The following is a 19,999-nucleotide window of genomic DNA, read 5'->3' as shown; positions in this document are numbered from 1 at the left end:
GGGCACCTCGAATATTATTTAACCAACATCAGAATTGATCAGAGATCAGCCTAAACCAGTTTTGCAATCCTCCTCTTCCATCCTCAGTGTCATTAAGTAAATTTATTCAGTCACTACGCTATCAGTAGGCAATGAAAGCTCATTGGAGATCTGACTTTATGAAAGACAGATAGGGTGATGGAAGAACTGGTCTTGGGTAATTATATAAGGGATAAAGTACCCCTGTTGCACAATATAAGGATATAACAAGTCACGGAGGAGTTCTATAACCATATAGAGAAACAAGGCTGAAGGCTGAGTTCCTTTATAAGATTCTGGAACTCCAAGGTGACTTGCAATATCCTTTCCGTGTACACCAGGGGGTACTTTATTCCATAAAATACATAGTCACACCATCATCGTTCCCTCAAACTACTTGAAAACCTTGGTACGCATCTCTTTCATATGAAAGAGCGAGCATCTTTGAAAACGTAAAGAATAAAACGAAACCCTTAGTGAAAAATGTGCACATTTAAACACATCAAAAACCTGTCAGATATTTGTTGGAAACAGATAATAGAAACAGCACAATACAAGTCAGTTGAAAACAACAAATGCTGCAGTAGCTCAGAACTGTAAAAACATGCAGAAAGATTTTAGCTTTTCTCTAAGGAGTGAAAAAATTAATATATTCTTTGTGCTTGTCATACGCTATTAAAATAGAGAAGAAGAAATAAAAGCAATGTCCTGTTTGTCTCTTTAACTATGCTCGGTGACCTGACCTGCCTTTCTCCTCAGCTGCTGGCTCTGGCAGCAGGCATTGTGACATCAAAACCTGATTGTAATAAACCTTTTAACAGTCGAGTTCTGACGTCTTTTCTTTATAATCGGAGACTTGGTGCTCACAAGTGGCTGATTATAAAGAAATGAGTAACTGACGTGTATGCAGGGATTACAGAATCCCATCTATTATAAAATAATTGTCAATGAATCTCAGCTAATTAGATGTAAATATTGTTTGCAGAAAGATTGTCTTTTAGGTGTTTAATGCCAGAGTTGTATCCTGTGAGTGATATGTGTCAAATCTTGTCAGTAATGATGCTAGAATGTGGCATTATATCAGGTGGAAGGGAGGAGGGAGAGTGTGGCTGCAGTAGCCCAAGGGTATAAATATAGAGACAGAATTGAACATTTCTAGTAGACATTTGAGTCTATAACAATACTGCTGAAAGTTAAGCCCCAATAACCAGAGGCAGCAGGTAGGTGTAGATGGTACACATGTTTATTTAGGGACACTGTCTCATCCACCAGCCAGTGGTCGAGTGAACTTTTGTTCCAGCTCCCACCATTCAAATAATTACTACTTCACCTCTCTAGAATCCCATAAGCTTTGACACCAGTCGTTTTGCTGCTTGCATATCAGATGCTCTCATACAGAAGACCACAAAGCTGTCAAGAGTGAAGACTTTCTTAGTATGTGAAGAAGTAATATATTCTTTTTATGGTATTTTGTTTTACTATGGACATTTATCTGGTGATTAAAAAAAGCAAGGTGTCTCTAATACTCTACAAAATACTTCACAGAAAGAGCAAGAGATCCAATAAATTGCCCTTCAGCAGAAGCAATGAGGAAAAAACTGTAACGATTTGAAGACACTGGAGGAGGATTAAAATTAGAGGAAAGAGTAGGGAGAATGCTACATAGTTTGTAGCATTTTAGATGGAAGAGAAATTTGTAATGCTGATGTCCTGTATGTCCTTATTTTCCTTCTGTCTTCATGTGTCTTTATTGACAGCAAAAACTTGATAAGTGCATAATTTCTTCTAGGTTGCTGCAATGTCATCTGTTCAGACAAGACTGGAACTTTGACGGCAAATGAGATGACAGTCACACAGCTGGTGACATCAGATGGGATCCATGCAGAGGTACATACTGGGAAGTAAGCCTCTTCTTTTACAGCCTTGGCCCCTCACAGGATGTGGCATCCTCAGAAAGCCAGATTTCGTTTTACCTTGTAGTGAAAAATCTGGTCAGCATAAATTGAATGACCTAAATATAAAACAAAGTTTATCAAAACGATGTATCTGCGGTTTTTGATTCAACAGACAACTGGCTGTTGCAAATGGGGGAATTTACGAACATGCAACTTTGCAAGACACATGTAGGCTGACATGCTCATACACTAGCTAACCTGACATATGCAGTAGGTGGCAGTCAAGTTTTCTTTGGCATACTCTAGAGATCGGTCTGCCCCATACACCAGTTTCTCAAACAATCTACAGGGTGGAATTATACATTTCCAGTCCTCCCAACTATGATTATATCTTTAGTACCAAATCTGGACAATGCTCCAAATTCATTAAATGTCACACATTCATAATTTCTTCAAACTGTGTGATTGTACTACAGATGCCCTGAGTGTGGGAGGTGTGGGTGTGTTTTCTTAGAGAAGCTAAAACAACCTTCTACATTCAATTGGTCAATGCCTGCTTAACAGCTGGAGGTAGAGCATTTGTGCGTGGAACATTGCATCACGGGAGCAGGTCGGCTGGTAGACAGTGCCTGTGATGACTAGAGCAGGGTTTCCCAACCTTTTGGTCTGGGTCCCCTGGGGGTCCGCAAAGCCTCCTGAGGGGGTCAGTGACTGCTTAGAAAATGTAATGATATTAACAGATTATGTCCCCAGCTTTCAGTAATGACTCATTTCAGGTGGAAGGGGGTCCCCCTTTTCCAATAATGATTCAGTGGGGGTCCCCGGGTTCCAGTACTGATAAAGGGGGGGTGGTCCACAGATGTCAAAAAGTTGAGAACCACTGTACTAGAGTATTTGTGAGGTGAGTTGAAACTCAGAAGACTTTCAGTACTAGGCTTTGTCTAATGCGCGGGTGCAGCCGAGGAGAGAATTCTCATATCTTCTCTCCCACCCACTCTCTAAGTATACAGTTGTAGTTGAGCACACCCCCAGGCTGCACAGAACTGGAATATTGTCTGCACCGAACAGACACTGTGTGATGTTGACTTTTAACACAGTAGGATATGCCTTTTTAGTGCCATTGTGATAGTTAGGTGTGTTGGAAAATATGATGCATGTTGAAAAACATGACAGAACCAGACTTTCCTGCTGTGAAAACAATGATGTTCTGAAGCGGGCAGAAGGGAGCAAGGGAGGGGTTACCGGAGTTTTGTAATTTCTCTCTTCTTGAACTTTACACACAATTGAGAGTACCAAGTATTATAAAGGTGCATGTAGGCTCTTATATCCTCCCTTTGGTGGGTGGAGGAGAAGTGTGTATGTGTGTTTTTTTAATGACAAAATGTTAATGAAATCACGCTGTGGTAGGGTGACCACCTGGCATTGAGGCAAATTCTGGACAGGGCTGTAAAAAATTCAGGACAAAGGGTCAAAATTCAGGACAAAAATTCAGGACAAAGGGTCCAAATTCAGGACAAAAATTCAAGAACAAACGTCAGTTTTACAGACACACGCAAGAGAGGCCATGCCTCAGTATGTTGTCAGTGCATTTATGTACTCTTTTTTAACATAGCACTATTTATTCACTGTGGACCTTTTGTGATTGCCTCCTGGTGTGCTACATTCAGGTGTCACATTACGTCCTTGTTCAGTAGTAAATTAATGCCCTTTACGGCAAGGCCATCACCCCTACCCAAATCTACCCGATATTTCCTGAAGAGAAAGTAACAGCAAAATTTTGATTATGTTTCTGAACATTTCAAAACCCCTGGCAAACAGTTTGGGAAACATTAAGGTAATTAACCTTATGCAATTTTAAACAAATTGAACAAAAACATCTGGCTTACCCCAACCGCCCATGGACTTTCAACCTATTTTTTTTTAAAGAGGCAGGGCAGATGGTGTGGGTGACTGTCTCACACCTAATGACAGGATGTGAGGTAGCCATAACTTGTCTGTAGTCTCACTGCACTCTGCACCAATGGCACTCTAAACAACTGCACTGTACACCACTGCCCTCTACTCTGTACCACTGTACTCTACGCCACTGCTCTGTGCCACTCTACTCCACTCTACATCACTGCACTGACACTCTACTCTGCAGTGTTGCACTCTCCACCACTGTACTATACACCAATGTACTATGTACTACTGCATTCTATGCCACTGAACTCTATGCCACTCTACTCTGCATCACTCCACTCTACAGCACTTTGCCCTACTCTGCACCACTCTACACTACACCACTGCACTTCCTGCAATGTGAGTCTACTCTGCAAACTATGCCACTGCACCACTCTACACTACTGCTCTCTCTGCTACTCTATTGTATGCCACGCTACTCCACTGCACTCTATGCCACTCTACTCTGTCCCATGCCACTGCACTCTAAACCACTGCACTCTATGCTAATGCACTCAAAACAACTGCACGGTACCCCACTGCACTGTACTTTGCACCACTGGGCTCTACGCCATTGCTCCTATGCTACTCTACTCCACTCCACACCACTATGCCACTAGCTTTAAGCCATGCTGAACAGCAGCTACTCTGGTGTATAACATGGCTAATGGCTAAAACACATTAGCAAAGCCAATAATTCTTTCGTAGATGAGACCTATTGGCTTTGCCAATGTTTGTTAGTACTATGAGGTACCGAGGTACATGAAAGAACTGTGAAAAATACAATTACATCATAAAAAAGGCTGCTACAAAATGCGCAAATACATTTCGGTTAAATTAAAAAAAAGTGCTTCTCAAATACAGATTTGAATAATATACAGTTTATACCTAGTGATAAAAAAATGTATAACACTCCATTAAAACCACACACTCCACAGCTCACCTTGGAACACCATTACAATACCTCTCAGAAAGAAATATCTTTGCCACCAGAAAACTTCAAGTGAGTCCTTTTAGTAAAGTCAATGCAGGTTTTCAAGCCCCTTTGTATTTGCAGATTTACCAGTTGCCCACATTTGCATATCTTTAGGGAAGGAGACCCCCTGGCAAGAAGGCCTTTTCTTATCTGTCTGCCCCTCCCTCCCTCAGAGCACAGGAGACCCCCTGCCTTCCAGCCCGGCTGGGGAAACTCCTCTGCCCCTAATTTCGCCCTGCCTCCGTTGCCCGTCCGTGAAATTTACGGACGGGTGGTCACCCTACGCTGTGGTCAGATAAGATCAGTCTCTTTTTAATAATTAAAAAAAGCCACCAACCCGAGAAAAATCTTTGTGTCTGGAAGGGACGCTATAATTCCGATTCATAGTGAAATGAGCCTGTCAGGGGTGGTGTGTGCCACGATCATTCCACTAATGCATTGCTCATGACCGTCCACATCGGTGACCTAACATATGATGTCCCGATCAACAAAATACATAAAACGACTTAATTTATATAGCAGAAATATGGTTTCTGTACCGGTGCTATGACAATTATGGCCCGTTATCATATGCAATAAATAGGCTGAATTGTTAGAAAAATGGCATATATAATTATATTAATGGTTGTAAAACTTACCTAAAGACCTCTTTAGTTACCTGTGATAGGTGGCCTCTTGAGTACACTACATAGACTGGGCTTTGAGGAAGCCTGTTGCTCACGATTGCATATCTTTCTTGTCCATCTGAATTATTTGTTCCCACCGACACCTGGAGCATTGCTGCTTTAGCTTTCTATTGATTGGCTGAGTTCTATTTGTTCCTTGCTGACCTAGGGGAGGACTCAAATTATACACTCCATGAGGAGGCATGTCTTTACCTGCTCCCGCTCCTCTGTCAACTTTTCTGCTCTCACATTTCCAACAAGGACAGTGTGTCTGGCCTCAAAGCCAAGCTCTGCACATAAGTCAAATAGTTTTTATGGTAAGGGGACTTCGAACACGGCATAATCAGCAGTAAGTGTCAGCTGTGTATCACGGAAGGTTAAACAATGATGATGCTGATTTTGAGCATAGGAGAACTGAGTACGGAGATTGAGGCTGGGAACATGGAACGGCCCAAGGCCACAACTGGTACACAGTGCCAGCAGTCCGCTAAAGGTCATCCATTGCTGGAGCAGATTTTGGGGTCTGAGAAACTGGGCAAGGCTGATTGCCAATGTGTTTACACATTGTGCATGGCAAAAGGCTGTGTACAGTGGCCATACGAGTATTGGAACAGGGATAGCGGGTATAGCAACAGAATGATTCAAGTGAGCTCTTTGTAAAGGTTCAGTTGGACAGTGACTAGGCACAGAGCATAATTGTAGGCTAGGCCTTGCATCCAGAATGTGCTGAGCATGGCCAAAGGTATAGTGTACACAGTGGCTTATGTAATATTCATATGGGTACTGGGCGCACATCTTCGCCCTAGGCAAAGACCTATACTCAACACACTCTGTGCAAGGCAGAAGTCCCTGTGGAGCAGGTTATGCCCACTCAGGGCTGCGTGCAGCGTCTTGCCATAGGGAAAAAAACTCAATTATTTCCCATTTGAACACTGATGTAATTTGTGATCTCATCTGTGTCAACATGTTTTAGGTGATGAGCAGTGCTTTGCGGCATGTTTTGGTTGTGTTACTCTAAATGGCAAATTTAAGTTTTTAAACTAAAGCTACAACAGCTCTTTGAAGGTTTTTAAGTCAGTGTAAATCTGTATCCCTGAACTGATAGGGGTAGAGTTGGAAGCCAGGCCCGAACTGGAACTCCAACTTTCTTTGGTAACCCCCCAAAAATGTTTTTGTGCCCTTAGGCTTAAAATATTCCTACCATATTATATCTGTGTAGTAGTGCCATTGCGTACACATGGACCCCACCTCCATTGAGAGGACCGCTTTAGCACAAAAGTGATAAAAACGTTTCTCTATTTATAAATTATTGTTGCACGAGCCCAAATCTGCACTTTCTTACTATTCTCAGCCAACTGTGTGTGTGTGTGTGTGTTCTTTCTACCCATGTGGTTTAATCTTATGGCTTATGCTCTTGTGGACACTGCATTGTCCTTCCTAGCTTACAGACACTGTGCATCACCCTTTCCCCAGGTCAGTGGTGTCGGCTACAATGCAAAAGGCTGTGTGACCCTGCTACCCATGAAAGAAGAAGTCTATGAATTTGCAAACATTTCTGTTGGTAAACTGGTGGAGGTACGTGGCCGACATTTGACTTTCTAATCATAAAGTTCCTGAAAGTACTGCTGTTGTGGTTTGCAAATGTTGTATCACTCCTTAAAGCAAACAGCATTGTTTTCATGTAAACAGCGTTGAAACGATCAACGAAGTCACTGCGACGCAGTTTTCTTCCAATTCAGTTCTCAGAAAACACAAGGATTGTCCGGATAGTAATAAATAGCCTAACCGACCTCCTCAAACCTTTTTGCGCATGGACATAGGAGCAGAAAGCAATGGACTGCTTTAGACAGCACAGAATTTTAGGAGCCCGGTTGTGAAGGGTATTTTACATAGGGCCATATGTATGAACACATTTTCCCATAGACGCAGAATGGGCAAAACTGCTTGGTACATCTGGCCCATAGTTCTTTGGAGCTAACTAGGTTACACCTAAGTCAGCTTGGGTTGTATCAAATTGTAAGGAGAGCAGAAACTGTTTCCATGTCTTCCTACAACGCATGTGTTGTTCCGTCTACAAAGTATATTCCCATGTGAACCCACTCATTCACTGGAGGATGTCTCTGAAACTCACCGGCACAGCAAAATGCCCCTTGTACCTTGCACAGGCCTGTTGTCCACTCCACTGATCCTGTGAACGCTGCCCTTTCAGGACAACCTGCCGCCGTCTTTTCACAAGCTGCCTCCAGTCAATGGCCAACACGCCCCCAGTTATTCTGCTGCTCTACCCCACTACTCAGCCCACTGCCTTTTTCCCTCCGTCCTATAAAGGTCACGACCTCAAGTGATTGTTCCAAGACTTGCAGCCAGCAGTGTGCCTGGTTATACCATTTATATATGAATACACCAAACTCTTGTTTCCTACAGCTTACAAATGGATCATGGAATGTGTCGCCGAGTTGGCAAGTTGAAGTTCACGGTTGAGTCCTGTTATTTACTGTTTTTTCAGATCACTTACCCTCTTAAAATTGCTCATAAGCAATGATTTGCATTTGACTCTATTATGATAAAAACTTTATCATTTGGTTTCACCACTGAAGGGAGGCAAAGCAAAAACCTCAAATTTCATTTAATACACAAAACAACTACAATAATGTCAAACTATAAAGATTGTTTAGCACTGAATACCACTTTGTCAGACAGACCATAAACTCTCAGCTATATTCCGATAATAAAACATGTTGGTTTCCATTGAGCAAGCCAACATTTTGTCTCTGAGACCATTGTGAAGGCGATCTTTGACCACATGTAATCCCACCTCAAAAAATGTATATGCAGCAATCAGGTAAAGGGCAGCCACACAATATGTGTGAAGTACCTTTGAAGGTCTCAAAAAAGTCAACTAAATACCAATGATTTTGGGTCCATGCAGACACTAAAATACACCCATCAGAATACATTACCGCACAGCAATCCCACCTACACCATTCCATATGTCGGCATTTAGAGACCATCTCACTGCCGAAGATGTATTTCTTTGTTGTTAATTCTTGACACAGTGCAAAACCAGTCCAACCAAGGGGCAACATAGCACGTTACATGTGAAAAGGATAGAAAACTTTAAAATTGGGATAATAATACAACATTAGTAAGGAAGACAGCACAGCAGAGAACATTGATATTATTATTGATGGCAACAGGGAGAAAAATACAATACAAATAAGGAAAGGGCAGTGCAAAAAGTGCTGCTATTTAAAGAAATGGTACAAGTTTTACGGAATGCCAATGTAAACAATATGTGACACTTAAGAATGAGCATGTTGAGGAAAAATGTGACAAATGCTATTTTTAGAGGAATGTAAAAAGGTGTAATCAGGAGTTACAATGTTTAACCTATTAAGTAACTGTTGAGATTCTTGGTAAAGTTGAAAAGTTTGAAAGCAAGAGCAAGGTTAATGTAGACCGTGAGAGCATTCCAAATTGAAGGCGGACCACGGACCACGAGAGAAGAAGCAACTGAGGGTGTATTTCTTCCTGATGGTTTCAAGATGAAGAAGGTATTTGCTTCCTTGAGCCCTCTTTCCACCTCAGATTTTGTGACTGATAGTTGGAGGAGCACTGTCCACACGAAGAGATTTACAAGCAGGTGTGGCTGGTGGAATGTCAAAGTCGTGGGGTGAAATTAACCAATTTTTGCAACTGAGCCCGACTGCTCTGAACGGGACTTGACAGGGGACGGGCTGAGAAATGTTTTATACAACTGATGTATATTTATACAGTTTTAAGCACTATTTCTTTGATAAATGTACCAAAAGATGAACATTTAATGTCACCCACCACACACAAGTCAATATCCTTGAAAGATGCGGCATTCAATAAGTTGCACAGAAGAATTGGGGTCATAGGGTATTCATGCACATTATGCAACTCCTTACCCTTCTCTGCCTCTTTTAGCCCCATATACTATAACAATATGTTCGATGGCATATGTTGCTGCAGATACACATGTTTGGCACAGTCCGCTGCCTGGTGTTGGGCTCGGAGTATTACAAGTTGTTTTTCTTCGAAGAAGTCTTTTTGGTCACGGGACCGAAGGACTCCTCCCTCCTCGGCTCCATTGCGCATGGGCGTCGACTCCATCTTAGATTGTTTTTTTCCGCTGTCGGGTTCGGACGTATTCCTTTTCGCTCCGTGTTTCGGTTCGGAAAGTTAGTCAGAATCTCGGAAGAAAGCGTCGGTATTGTTCCGTTCGGTATCGGGATAGTTAGGTACATCGACACCGATCATCGGAAGACTTTGGGGTAGTTTCGATCCCCCAACGGGGCCTGGTCGGCCCGACCGCGTGCGACATCGAAGCCGATGGAACGGACCCCGTTTCGTTTCTGCCCAAAATGTCACAGTAAGTATCCTTATACAGATCAGCACTTGGTCTGTAACTTGTGCTTGTCCCCCGAGCACAAGGAGGATACCTGTGAAGCCTGTCGAGCCTTCCGGTCCAGAAAAACACTCCGGGACCGAAGAGCCAGGCGTCAACAAATGGCGTCCACGTCGACAAAACAACGTTTCGACGAGGAAGAGGAAACATTCTCGGTTCCGGAATCAGAATCCGGAGACTCCGACGTCGAACAACAGCAACAAACTGTGAGTAAGACGTCGAAAAGTAAATCCATCGACAAACCGAAAGCCCAGGGGACGCCACTGCCAACAGGCCATGGCTCGACCCATAAAACAGGCGACCCGTCGAAGGCGCCGAAAAAGGGCACGCCCATAGCGAAGACACCCGACTCCGGTCGAGGGACCGCCATGGAGCAACCTAGGAGCCGAGAAAGCGGCTCCGAGAGACAAAAACAAGATACCGGCACCGAAAAACATCGGCACCGAGAATCCATGCCGAAAGGAACAAAAATTCTGTCGGTGCCGAAACCGAAAAAAGATTCTCTCTCGGCGCCGAAAAATACCACACCTTCATCCTACTCAGAGGAACAAGGAATAAGTGGCCAAATGCACAGATTTGGACAAGAGCTCCAAAGTGTAGAATCGGACTACACACAAAAGAGACTGTACATCCAGACGACACAGGGAAGATATCAACCCTTCCCCCAATCATGAGGAAAAGAAGGATCGGACTTCCAAAGGATGACGCACAACCACAAGCCAAAGTGGTTAAAAAAGTCACGCCTCCGCCCTCTCCACCACAGGCATCGCCGGCACAAACACCGCCACAAATGCACTCACCAGCGCAAACTACCATAAGTCATGACGATCAGGATCAAGACGCTTGGGACCTGTATGACACCCCAGTGCCGGACAATGATCCCGAGTCATACCCCACAAAGCCGTCACCGCCAGAGGACAGTACCTCATACTCGCAACTGGTGGCTAGGGCAGCAGAATTCCACAATTTCAGATGGAATATGGGTCATGGTGATGGTTTCTGTGAATGGCAGAACGAGAAGAATATAACGTCCAAGCGCAACAAAAGTAGAAATGAGGTCTCTGAATGAATTTTAGCTCACTGTAACGAATTGGCCTTTCTGTGTGTTAGCGCATTTAATGTATTCTATTTTTAAGGAACATTATCAAAGATTAGCATTAGCGATTACTACTGAGATGGTTCATTCTGTTTATACCTAAATATAAGGCATTTTATCCCTAAATAAGCAACCAAAAATTGTGGCCGAGATGCAACCAGTGTATTTCATCAACGCTGCTCTGCACTTAGTTTTCAGTTACCCGTTCCGGTCATATTTAGACGTGACCACCCGTCACCTTTGGTTAACGTGCCCAGTTTGGTAGTTTGCCCTCCGAGGCGCGGTCCCAGTCCCGCAGTTTTTGAGGTGCAGTGGAGTTAGTGTCGCAGACGGAGATGCACACTAGTTCAAGTCCGATTCAGTAAACCGAGCCGAGGCACGCGGAGGGAGTTCTGTTTCCAGCACAGTGTGACCCGACGTCACAGAGTTCAGGGTCATTAGTCTGCGACGTCAGATTTTAAACACAGGTATTTTTTAGCAAATACACTGAGCTGTGTTAGTTGTAGTAACTACAATAATCGCAGCAGTGTTTGAGCAAAAACATTTAGTAACATGCTTAAATTGTTAAATATCCCTTCACATTCTGACTCGTCAAAGTTGGGTTGGGTCAGTTATGCTTTCTGACCACATCTCACCCTATGGCGACTTGGGAAAGGGTGGGGTCGGGTCATGACAGCTTTAGAAATAATAGTCAAGCAGCCCCGCGCATGCTGTGCACGTCCGGGGCTGCCTCAAAACATGACGCTGCCCTTTGTCATTAGTGGGTGGTCCAGGAGGACCCCCAAGTATTATCAAAGAGGGCTGGCATAATTACAGCCCTTATAGTTACCACTGCTGTGCACCACAAAAACTATTTCACTGCTGGCACATGTTCAGTGGCGCATGTGCCTTAGAAACTGCGCGCTTCGTGTCTGCGTGCAAGCTTCACACCAGAAACCCAGTCCAGGGCGCCCAGAGGCGCTGAACTAGCAAAAGCATTCAAAACAAATGTGGATGGTAATTGCTCTTTGCAATTACCTTCCGCACGGCATTTATAATTATAAGGGCGGAGCCCCCGTGCCCAGCAAAAGGAACCGCCCCTGTTTATAAGTGATGCAGGGTTTTCTGAGCATACACTTCAATTGGAGGCAAGAACCTGTTCGGGGTAATCTTTCCTACAATAATAAATTTGTCACAATGTGTAATATGATCATAGCAATTGTACCCATAAGTACTTCACTACCGAAATATTGGGGGACAAATATATAAAAAAGAAAAAAAACCTAATAATAAAATTTAGAAAAAACACTAATTTACGGCAAAAACTGAAAGCCTGAGTTTGGAAACATTTATCCATGCATGTACAAATGGGACTTTATTCAGTATAATTTTATAACTCCTGATTTTTTCAGATGTATATCATATTAAAATGTCTACGTAGTATGTATCTTATCTGTGGTCATGTATCCACATAGTTACATATGTTCCTCTCACTGCAGAGGAAAAACAATTAAAATTAACTAATCTTCCCAAACCTTAGCTTCCCTCCACTGTCCCATTCATCCACCTTTTATCTTATTCATTCATCTAACAGGCTCTCTGACTCATCCTAAACCGGTTGCTACTATGAACTCCCTACTAATAATTTCTTAACTCTGCCCTCCTCCATCCACCCTTTATCCTGTTCATCCAACCTGTAGACACACATGTCCACCACTCCCAATGACAATTTATATTTGCCCCTACTAATCCACCTCTGGGTTCCAGGATAGCGTTCTACTTCCCGAAAAGCACTTCAGCGACTCAACTGGGGTAGCGCTGTATAAATACAGTTTCAATTGCCGTCTTGTGAAGAATAAGTCAGACATACAGCAGTCGCTCTGCCTTTTAGTGCATGTGCATGGTTGAAAAAGATTGCTGGGTGCAGAATCATTAGGGTGACCAGATTTTGAAAAGAAAAAAACCGGGACATGTCAGACATAAAAGTAGGACTAAAGTCCTTAGTCTCACTTTTATATCTGACCTGTCTTGTAAATGTGTGTGTATATACGTGTACACACACACACACAGGAGCAAGCAGCAGACAGGCAGAAACCAATGTGAAAGGAGAGCACACCTTTCACTTCTGCTTCGCAGGTTGACTTGATCTTTGTCCCAAAAACCGGGACATTTATTTAAAATTAACGTAGCGTTCACAGATTGACCTGACCTTTGCCCACAAAACTGGGACATTTATTGAAAATGAACAAAAGCATCGGGTCTCTGGGACAGTCCTCTGAAAACTGGGACTGTCCAGGCAAATCCGGGACGTCTGGTTACCCTAAGAATCATGAACCACCATTTGAGACCCCCAATTGCTTTCTCGTTCGTGTATGATGCAGGGATGTGTGCACTATTGTACTTCTCCGCTTCCCTGTGGTTGGTTGTACATAGTGTCTTTTAACATGGATTTGAATCATATAGCAGCTGAGCCTGGTGTACCCTGAGGATGTAGTGACAGAGGTGGCATCTGTGCAGCTCTAATAGCCGGATGCCTACTATTGTTGGGCCTTTTGGTGATTGAGGAGCCTGTTTCACCTGCTGCGCTTGCCATACAAAGATGTCATTGTGCCACCTGCGCGACGAGTGCATCAGTGGCCTGCCGTAAAGGTTTACAGGTGGATGGTGTTGTGATATGCAAGTGGTGATTCTCGGGAGGGAGTTTGAGGTTTACTTTTATATTGCACATAGCAGCTTTGTTTACGCAGACGCGGAGTATGGCATGTGTTTCTGGCGCGACAAGGAGTTGTGCATTGTAGATGCATTCATTAAGATTGAACCGCTGTATTATTTTTATACTTAAGAGAAGGGCCCTTTGGCTGAATCTTTTTTCCGGTGGTATCTCCTTGTCTTTAGCACTTGCACGATTTGCTTCATTCTTGGAGTTACATATCCAGCATTTATTTAATCCAAGGGATCCCTTGTGGGTAAGAACTGGCGATGCAGGAATCTGTGCTTCTGTGACATGTGTAGGTGAACGTGTGCAATGGACGTTGACTTATCAGTGACTGCAAAGATTGCTGGGTGCAGAATCATTAGGGTGACCAGATTTTGAAAAGAAAAAAACCGGGACATGTCAGACATAAAAGTAGGACTAAAGTCCTTAGTCTCACTTTTATATCTGACCTGTCTTGTAAATGTGTGTGTATATACGTGTACACACACACACACAGGAGCAAGCAGCAGACAGGCAGAAACCAATGTGAAAGGAGAGCACACCTTTCACTTCTGCTTCGCAGGTTGACTTGATCTTTGTCCCAAAAACCGGGACATTTATTTAAAATTAACGTAGCGTTCACAGATTGACCTGACCTTTGCCCACAAAACTGGGACATTTATTGAAAATGAACAAAAGCATCGGGTCTCTGGGACAGTCCTCTGAAAACTGGGACTGTCCAGGCAAATCCGGGACGTCTGGTTACCCTAAGAATCATGAACCACCATTTGAGACCCCCAATTGCTTTCTCGTTCGTGTATGATGCAGGGATGTGTGCACTATTGTACTTCTCCGCTTCCCTGTGGTTGGTTGTACATAGTGTCTTTTAACATGGATTTGAATCATATAGCAGCTGAGCCTGGTGTACCCTGAGGATGTAGTGACAGAGGTGGCATCTGTGCAGCTCTAATAGCCGGATGCCTACTATTGTTGGGCCTTTTGGTGATTGAGGAGCCTGTTTCACCTGCTGCGCTTGCCATACAAAGATGTCATTGTGCCACCTGCGCGACGAGTGCATCAGTGGCCTGCCGTAAAGGTTTACAGGTGGATGGTGTTGTGATATGCAAGTGGTGATTCTCGGGAGGGAGTTTGAGGTTTACTTTTATATTGCACATAGCAGCTTTGTTTACGCAGACACGGAGTATGGCATGTGTTTCTGGCGCGACAAGGAGTTGTGCATTGTAGATGCATTCATTAAGATTGAACCGCTGTATTATTTTTATACTTAAGAGAAGGGCCCTTTGGCTGAATCTTTTTTCCGGTGGTATCTCCTTGTCTTTAGCACTTGCACGATTTGCTTCATTCTTGGAGTTACATATCCAGCATTTATTTAATCCAAGGGATCCCTTGTGGGTAAGAACTGGCGATGCAGGAATCTGTGCTTCTGTGACATGTGTAGGTGAACGTGTGCAATGGACGTTGACTTATCAGTGACTGCAATGCTGCTAGTGTATCTACTGAATGGTGCCCCCGTCACCAATGTTTACTTGTACATTCAGTTGCACTTTGTTTGTGCCATGCTCATAAAACATCTTCTCCCGCTTTACACTGTATCCTTGATACATTTTCTGCTGCAAATCACTTTTTGGTGTATGTTTTTAGGTGAATGAGTTTACAAATCCTGTTTTTTATTTCATCTATATTAAATATGTCTAATAGTCATTGTGTAGCGTAGGGAAGCATGTGTTTGTTTCTGTGCTTTGATTTTGGTTGCTTGGTTGCAATCTTGACTTTCCTTGGTAGGCAGGTTTTTTCAAGGACTAAGCTTCCTGTTTATATTGGCTAAAACTCTACACTCTGCAGTGAATTTTAGATTACAGTGAATGTTTGATGATACTTTGATCTGACACCTTTCTGTCTTCTCTGCGGGGGTTAGGACTGGTGCTCTGTTTAACATGCTTGGAAATTGACTATACTTTATCACTCCTTCAGCTTGTGGCTTGACGCTGGGACAGAAACAGAACCTCAAACGTCGTAGTGGGGCGGGGACTGAGGCAATCATATAGAATTAAATATGTTTTGGTGATCATTGTTATGGGTATCGGTCCCAAATACCGCTGTCATTAGAACACCATGTTTGCAGTCATGTGCTTTCCTTTGTTAATCAGGTGTGGTGTTCCAAATCAAGACTAGAGGTTCAAGAACCTCCAGGTTTGTTAAATGGACACTGAGGGCCTGGAAATCAAGGCCCATATTACAGAGAGGGTGCATGGTGCATCTTTAAGAAAGAGGTCCAGGCGCAAACAGGGAGAGTGTGCCATATTAAAGCGAACATGTTGCCCCCAGGGCAGCCCCAAACTTGTGCTGCCCTGTGGTGTGGGCAGTGCATTCATCGAAATAAGAAGCAGCTGCCTCAAAGCCAATCTGTATTTCTCTGTACAGGCTGTAATCCGCCTGCACTTTAAAGAAGAGTTATAAATCCCCCTGCAGGCAGGTGCAGTGAGTGACTGCTACATGGCACCTCCTATTCCCCCCACTAGAGGGCTGCCCTTAGGGGGTGCACTGAGAGTATGCCATATTGTTGTGGCACACTTTCAGTGACCTCCTAAGGTCATGATTGCTCTGTACTGACATCCTTAATACAGTGCACGCGCAAATGAAAAATGATTCCCTCATTCGCTTGGGGCCACGCCCCCATCCTAATGAGGGTCCACCCTCTGAAGATAGCACTGGTGCTGCATGTGTGCCAGCACTTTCAGTATTACCGAAGGGGCCATACAAGTATCACCCCCTTGTGTAATACCATAGTGCCCTGGCTGTGCAAAACGTGGGCACACGCTTGTTGCACCCCCTGGGCATTATGTGTAATACGGCCCTTTGTGTACTGATATAAACTGAAATACTGAGCAGTTTTACAATCATAATGCTTGATAAGGTTTGTTTTTACTTAACATTGCAGTTACATCATTTGATATAAATGACTTGCCCAAAAATCTGAGACTTTGTTTCCATGCCCAATGTGGAGATATAACTGCATAACAAAAACCTCCCTCATTCTTTCATCCATGTCAGTGCACAGATTCATACATCCAATGGTGCCGGTTGTTCAGATTGATAGAATATTCAAAGTACTATGGTGTATTCTCAGTGTTGACCTTTGTGGCTACATCTCTGAAAGCAAATCAAATTACATCAAAAGATGTATTGCTTCATGGTAAATAATGACCTAAACAGTAATTATGAATACTTTACCACACTTTTTGAAAATGAGAAAAGAACAAAATGTCAGAATGCAAGATCCGCCCACCCAGTACAGAACTTTCTCTTCTGTTGCAGAGAGGATTTCTGTACAAGGGCTCAAATGGTATTTAAATTTGAAATAAACTTTCTCAAAGCACCTTCTTCTGATCCTTGACAGATTCCAGATCTGTGGACATTTATGCTCGCTTACGACCACAGAAATTCTGTCTTTATACCAGTCTGTCCATTGTATCTGTCCATTGTACTAAATTAAAGGAATAACCGGGGCTGTGAGTTTTAGCAGTGGAGGTGCTGTTAACTTAGCAGCTAAAAGGACTGAAGTGGATTTGCAAAACGGATATGGAAAACAGCCAAACACTGTTTGTATTTTATAATGATATAGATGAAGGGATCTGCCACCTAAAAAAAATTTGAGCTGCTGGCACAAAATCTGTGCAGTTATGGCTGGGCTATGTGTAAGGAATTGGATTGTTAGTTGAGATGGGTGGAAGCCCCACTCAGGCAACAACCACAATCCTTGTCAGGGTGAATCAGAAAAGTCACTAAATTAATGTGTACTCAGCCCTTAGGCAGATTGGCAAAAAGGAGTTAGGCTTAATTTAGAGGCAATGTATAAATAATTTATGTAGCACACACAGTAATAAAGTGAAAACACAACACAAGAACATCTCAAACCAAATTCGAAAAATAGAGTACATTTAAAATAAAATGCACCAAAACAAGCAAAATCCAATAAGTAGAACCAGAGATATTGATTTTTAAAGTTCTAGTGAAAATACCACTAAGAAGCAGAAAGAGGCACTCTGTGTTATCTGGTAGTGCTAGACCAAGGGAAAGTCACAAGCTCAGGCTGACGGTGATGGAGCGTGGGTCGGGCACAGGGACAGAGTTAGTCCCACTAAAGAGTTACCTTCTCAAGCCCAGTGCAAAGTGGTCCGTTTGCTTTGGAGAAGGCCGCAGGGAGGCTTTCTGCATGAATAACAGGTGGATCGTCCCAAACGGTCGCTGTCTGCACACAGTGTAGGTCTCACGTTGCCAGTCATTGTGGGCAGTTGCTTTTGGCACAAAGAGCAGGTCCTGCTGGAACTTTGCGTAGGCTGTTGTTGCGGGCAGCAGAGTCCAGGTGCATACTGGCCCGTTGGTGGAAACGTAGAGCCCAAACTTCCGGATTTTAACTTTTTTCTTTAGGAGGAGCTCTCACTGATGCCATCCGGGGTCCAGGACCCTTGGGCTACCTCTTGGGGACCAGGACTCACTCCAGCAGAGGTTCAGTTGCTGCTGGGCAGTAGCAGGGAGGGCTTTTTATTCCACTGTATTTCACACAGGAAGTCAGCCAACTGACTCTGGAGTCATTATTGGTAGCCTGGGATAAAGGCAAGCAGCTTTCTTCTTCTTCTTGAGACAGCAAGGCAATCCTTCAATCAGAGGGCAGTCTTTCTGGATGCAGGACAGTCCTTCTGTATCTTCCACAGGTCCAGGAGTGTTCTGAAGGGTGGTTCTGAATGTCTTCTTTTTATACCTAGTGCCATCTCTTGTGTGGGGGAATTCCCGACCTACCCCAATACTAGTTCTAGCCAGCTCTTTCCCAGAGTTTTTCTCCAAACTATCTGGGGTAACAAAAGGAAGGGCAGGCCTAGTGTCAGGTTCCTTTTCATGTGGTGTAGGGAAAGCCCTTTGAAGTGTAAGTGGAACTTCGTCCAGCCCCTCCACAGCTATACTGCCAGTATGGCCCATCTTGTCCATGCCTAGTCGCTCATTGTCTCACTGTCTGGAAGCAATACACAAACCCCAGCAGCACAGCCACTTAGTCATGTGACCCGGGACATTGGCAGGAAGGCACAGTTGGTTTGGTAAAGAAAATGTCAACGTTCTAGAAGTGGCATTTTCAGAATTCTGACTTAAAATCCATCACCATTATTTTATTTTATTTAATTTTACATTACTATTTATTTGTGTGCAAACACCATATCTCCATCTACCCCAAGTCTGAAGCTAGCATTTATTAAGTGTTATATGGTCACCCAATATTAGTCTATGAAATAGATGGGCTGTGGAGGAGTGAAAAATTACTTTGTAAGAATTTCCCTGGCAGGACATCTAAAAATTAAGTATGCATGTCCTACATTTTAAATATCATTTACCCTGCCCTATGAGTAATTAGGACCTACCTTAGGGGTGACATAGGTTATAAAAAGGAAGGTTTAGGCCTGCCAAAATGTTTATTTTGCCCGGTCAAAATGGTGGTTAAACTGCACTGCAGGCTTTAGTGGCAGGCCTGAGACAAGTTTAAAAGGCTTCTTTACTAGGTGGCACAATGAATGCTGTAGGTCCACTATTAGCATTTCATTTTCAGGCCCCAGGTACAGGTAGTACAATTTACTAGGATTGACAAGTAAATGTAGATTTTCCTAGTAATTTATGAAGGAAAATCTTAATTTTATTAAAGACACAGAGGCAAGTATTATGCTTTTCTTTTCTTGCTTTAATTCAGCAGCAGCAGTGAGTAACAATAAATAAACTACAAATCCCAGATGACAAAAGTTACAAGCCAATGGGAAGAGAAACGTAATCCTTAAGTGGTAGCCAATCAGCATAGTATGCACCATATAATGGCATTACTTGACTCTGAATGCCCTCTATTCTTGCTCGAGAAGTTACTAAGAACAAAATAAAGGTGAAATAGACAATAAAATTAATAGAGCCATAATGAGAGAAAGAAGTTCATGACAAAAATTCATCAATCCCGGAAATGGTAAGTTGTCTGGAAGGAGGGAACGAGCAGGATTCTCAAGGAGACTTGAAGAAGAGGCAGCTCCATGAGAAGAACCAACAAGATTATCGGCAGAGTTATGAGGCCGGTTGTGATGGCGTTGAAGTCGCTGTGGGGGTGGAAAAAATGGAAGGAGCATTGTCCACAGGTTTACAATAAAATACTCTAAACACATTGTCATTAGACCAATCAGCTGATCTAAGAATGTCCTCTAAATGGGAACCAGCCCAGAAAGCCTTGTAGGCCATGGCTCCCCAGTAGGAGTGTGCCC

The 19,999-nt window shown here is 43.3% G+C and overlaps 1 protein-coding gene across 2 annotated transcripts in view; it reads left to right on the top strand.

Moving 5' to 3' along the window:
* Positions 1 to 19,999, top strand: part of ATP2C2 (ATPase secretory pathway Ca2+ transporting 2) — a 311,062-nt gene that overhangs the window by 211,563 nt on the left and 79,500 nt on the right. For both annotated transcript variants that reach the window (XM_069218250.1, XM_069218249.1), the window contains exons 13-14: positions 1,808 to 1,905; positions 6,969 to 7,070. In XM_069218250.1, the coding sequence (XP_069074351.1) occupies positions 1,808 to 1,905; positions 6,969 to 7,070 (200 nt within the window). The remainder of the gene's footprint in view (positions 1 to 1,807; positions 1,906 to 6,968; positions 7,071 to 19,999) is intronic.

This window comes from Pleurodeles waltl, chromosome 12 (assembly GCF_031143425.1).
Source record: "Pleurodeles waltl isolate 20211129_DDA chromosome 12, aPleWal1.hap1.20221129, whole genome shotgun sequence".
NCBI lineage: Eukaryota > Metazoa > Chordata > Amphibia > Caudata > Salamandridae > Pleurodeles > Pleurodeles waltl.
This window is presented reverse-complemented; position numbering and strand designations above follow the sequence as displayed.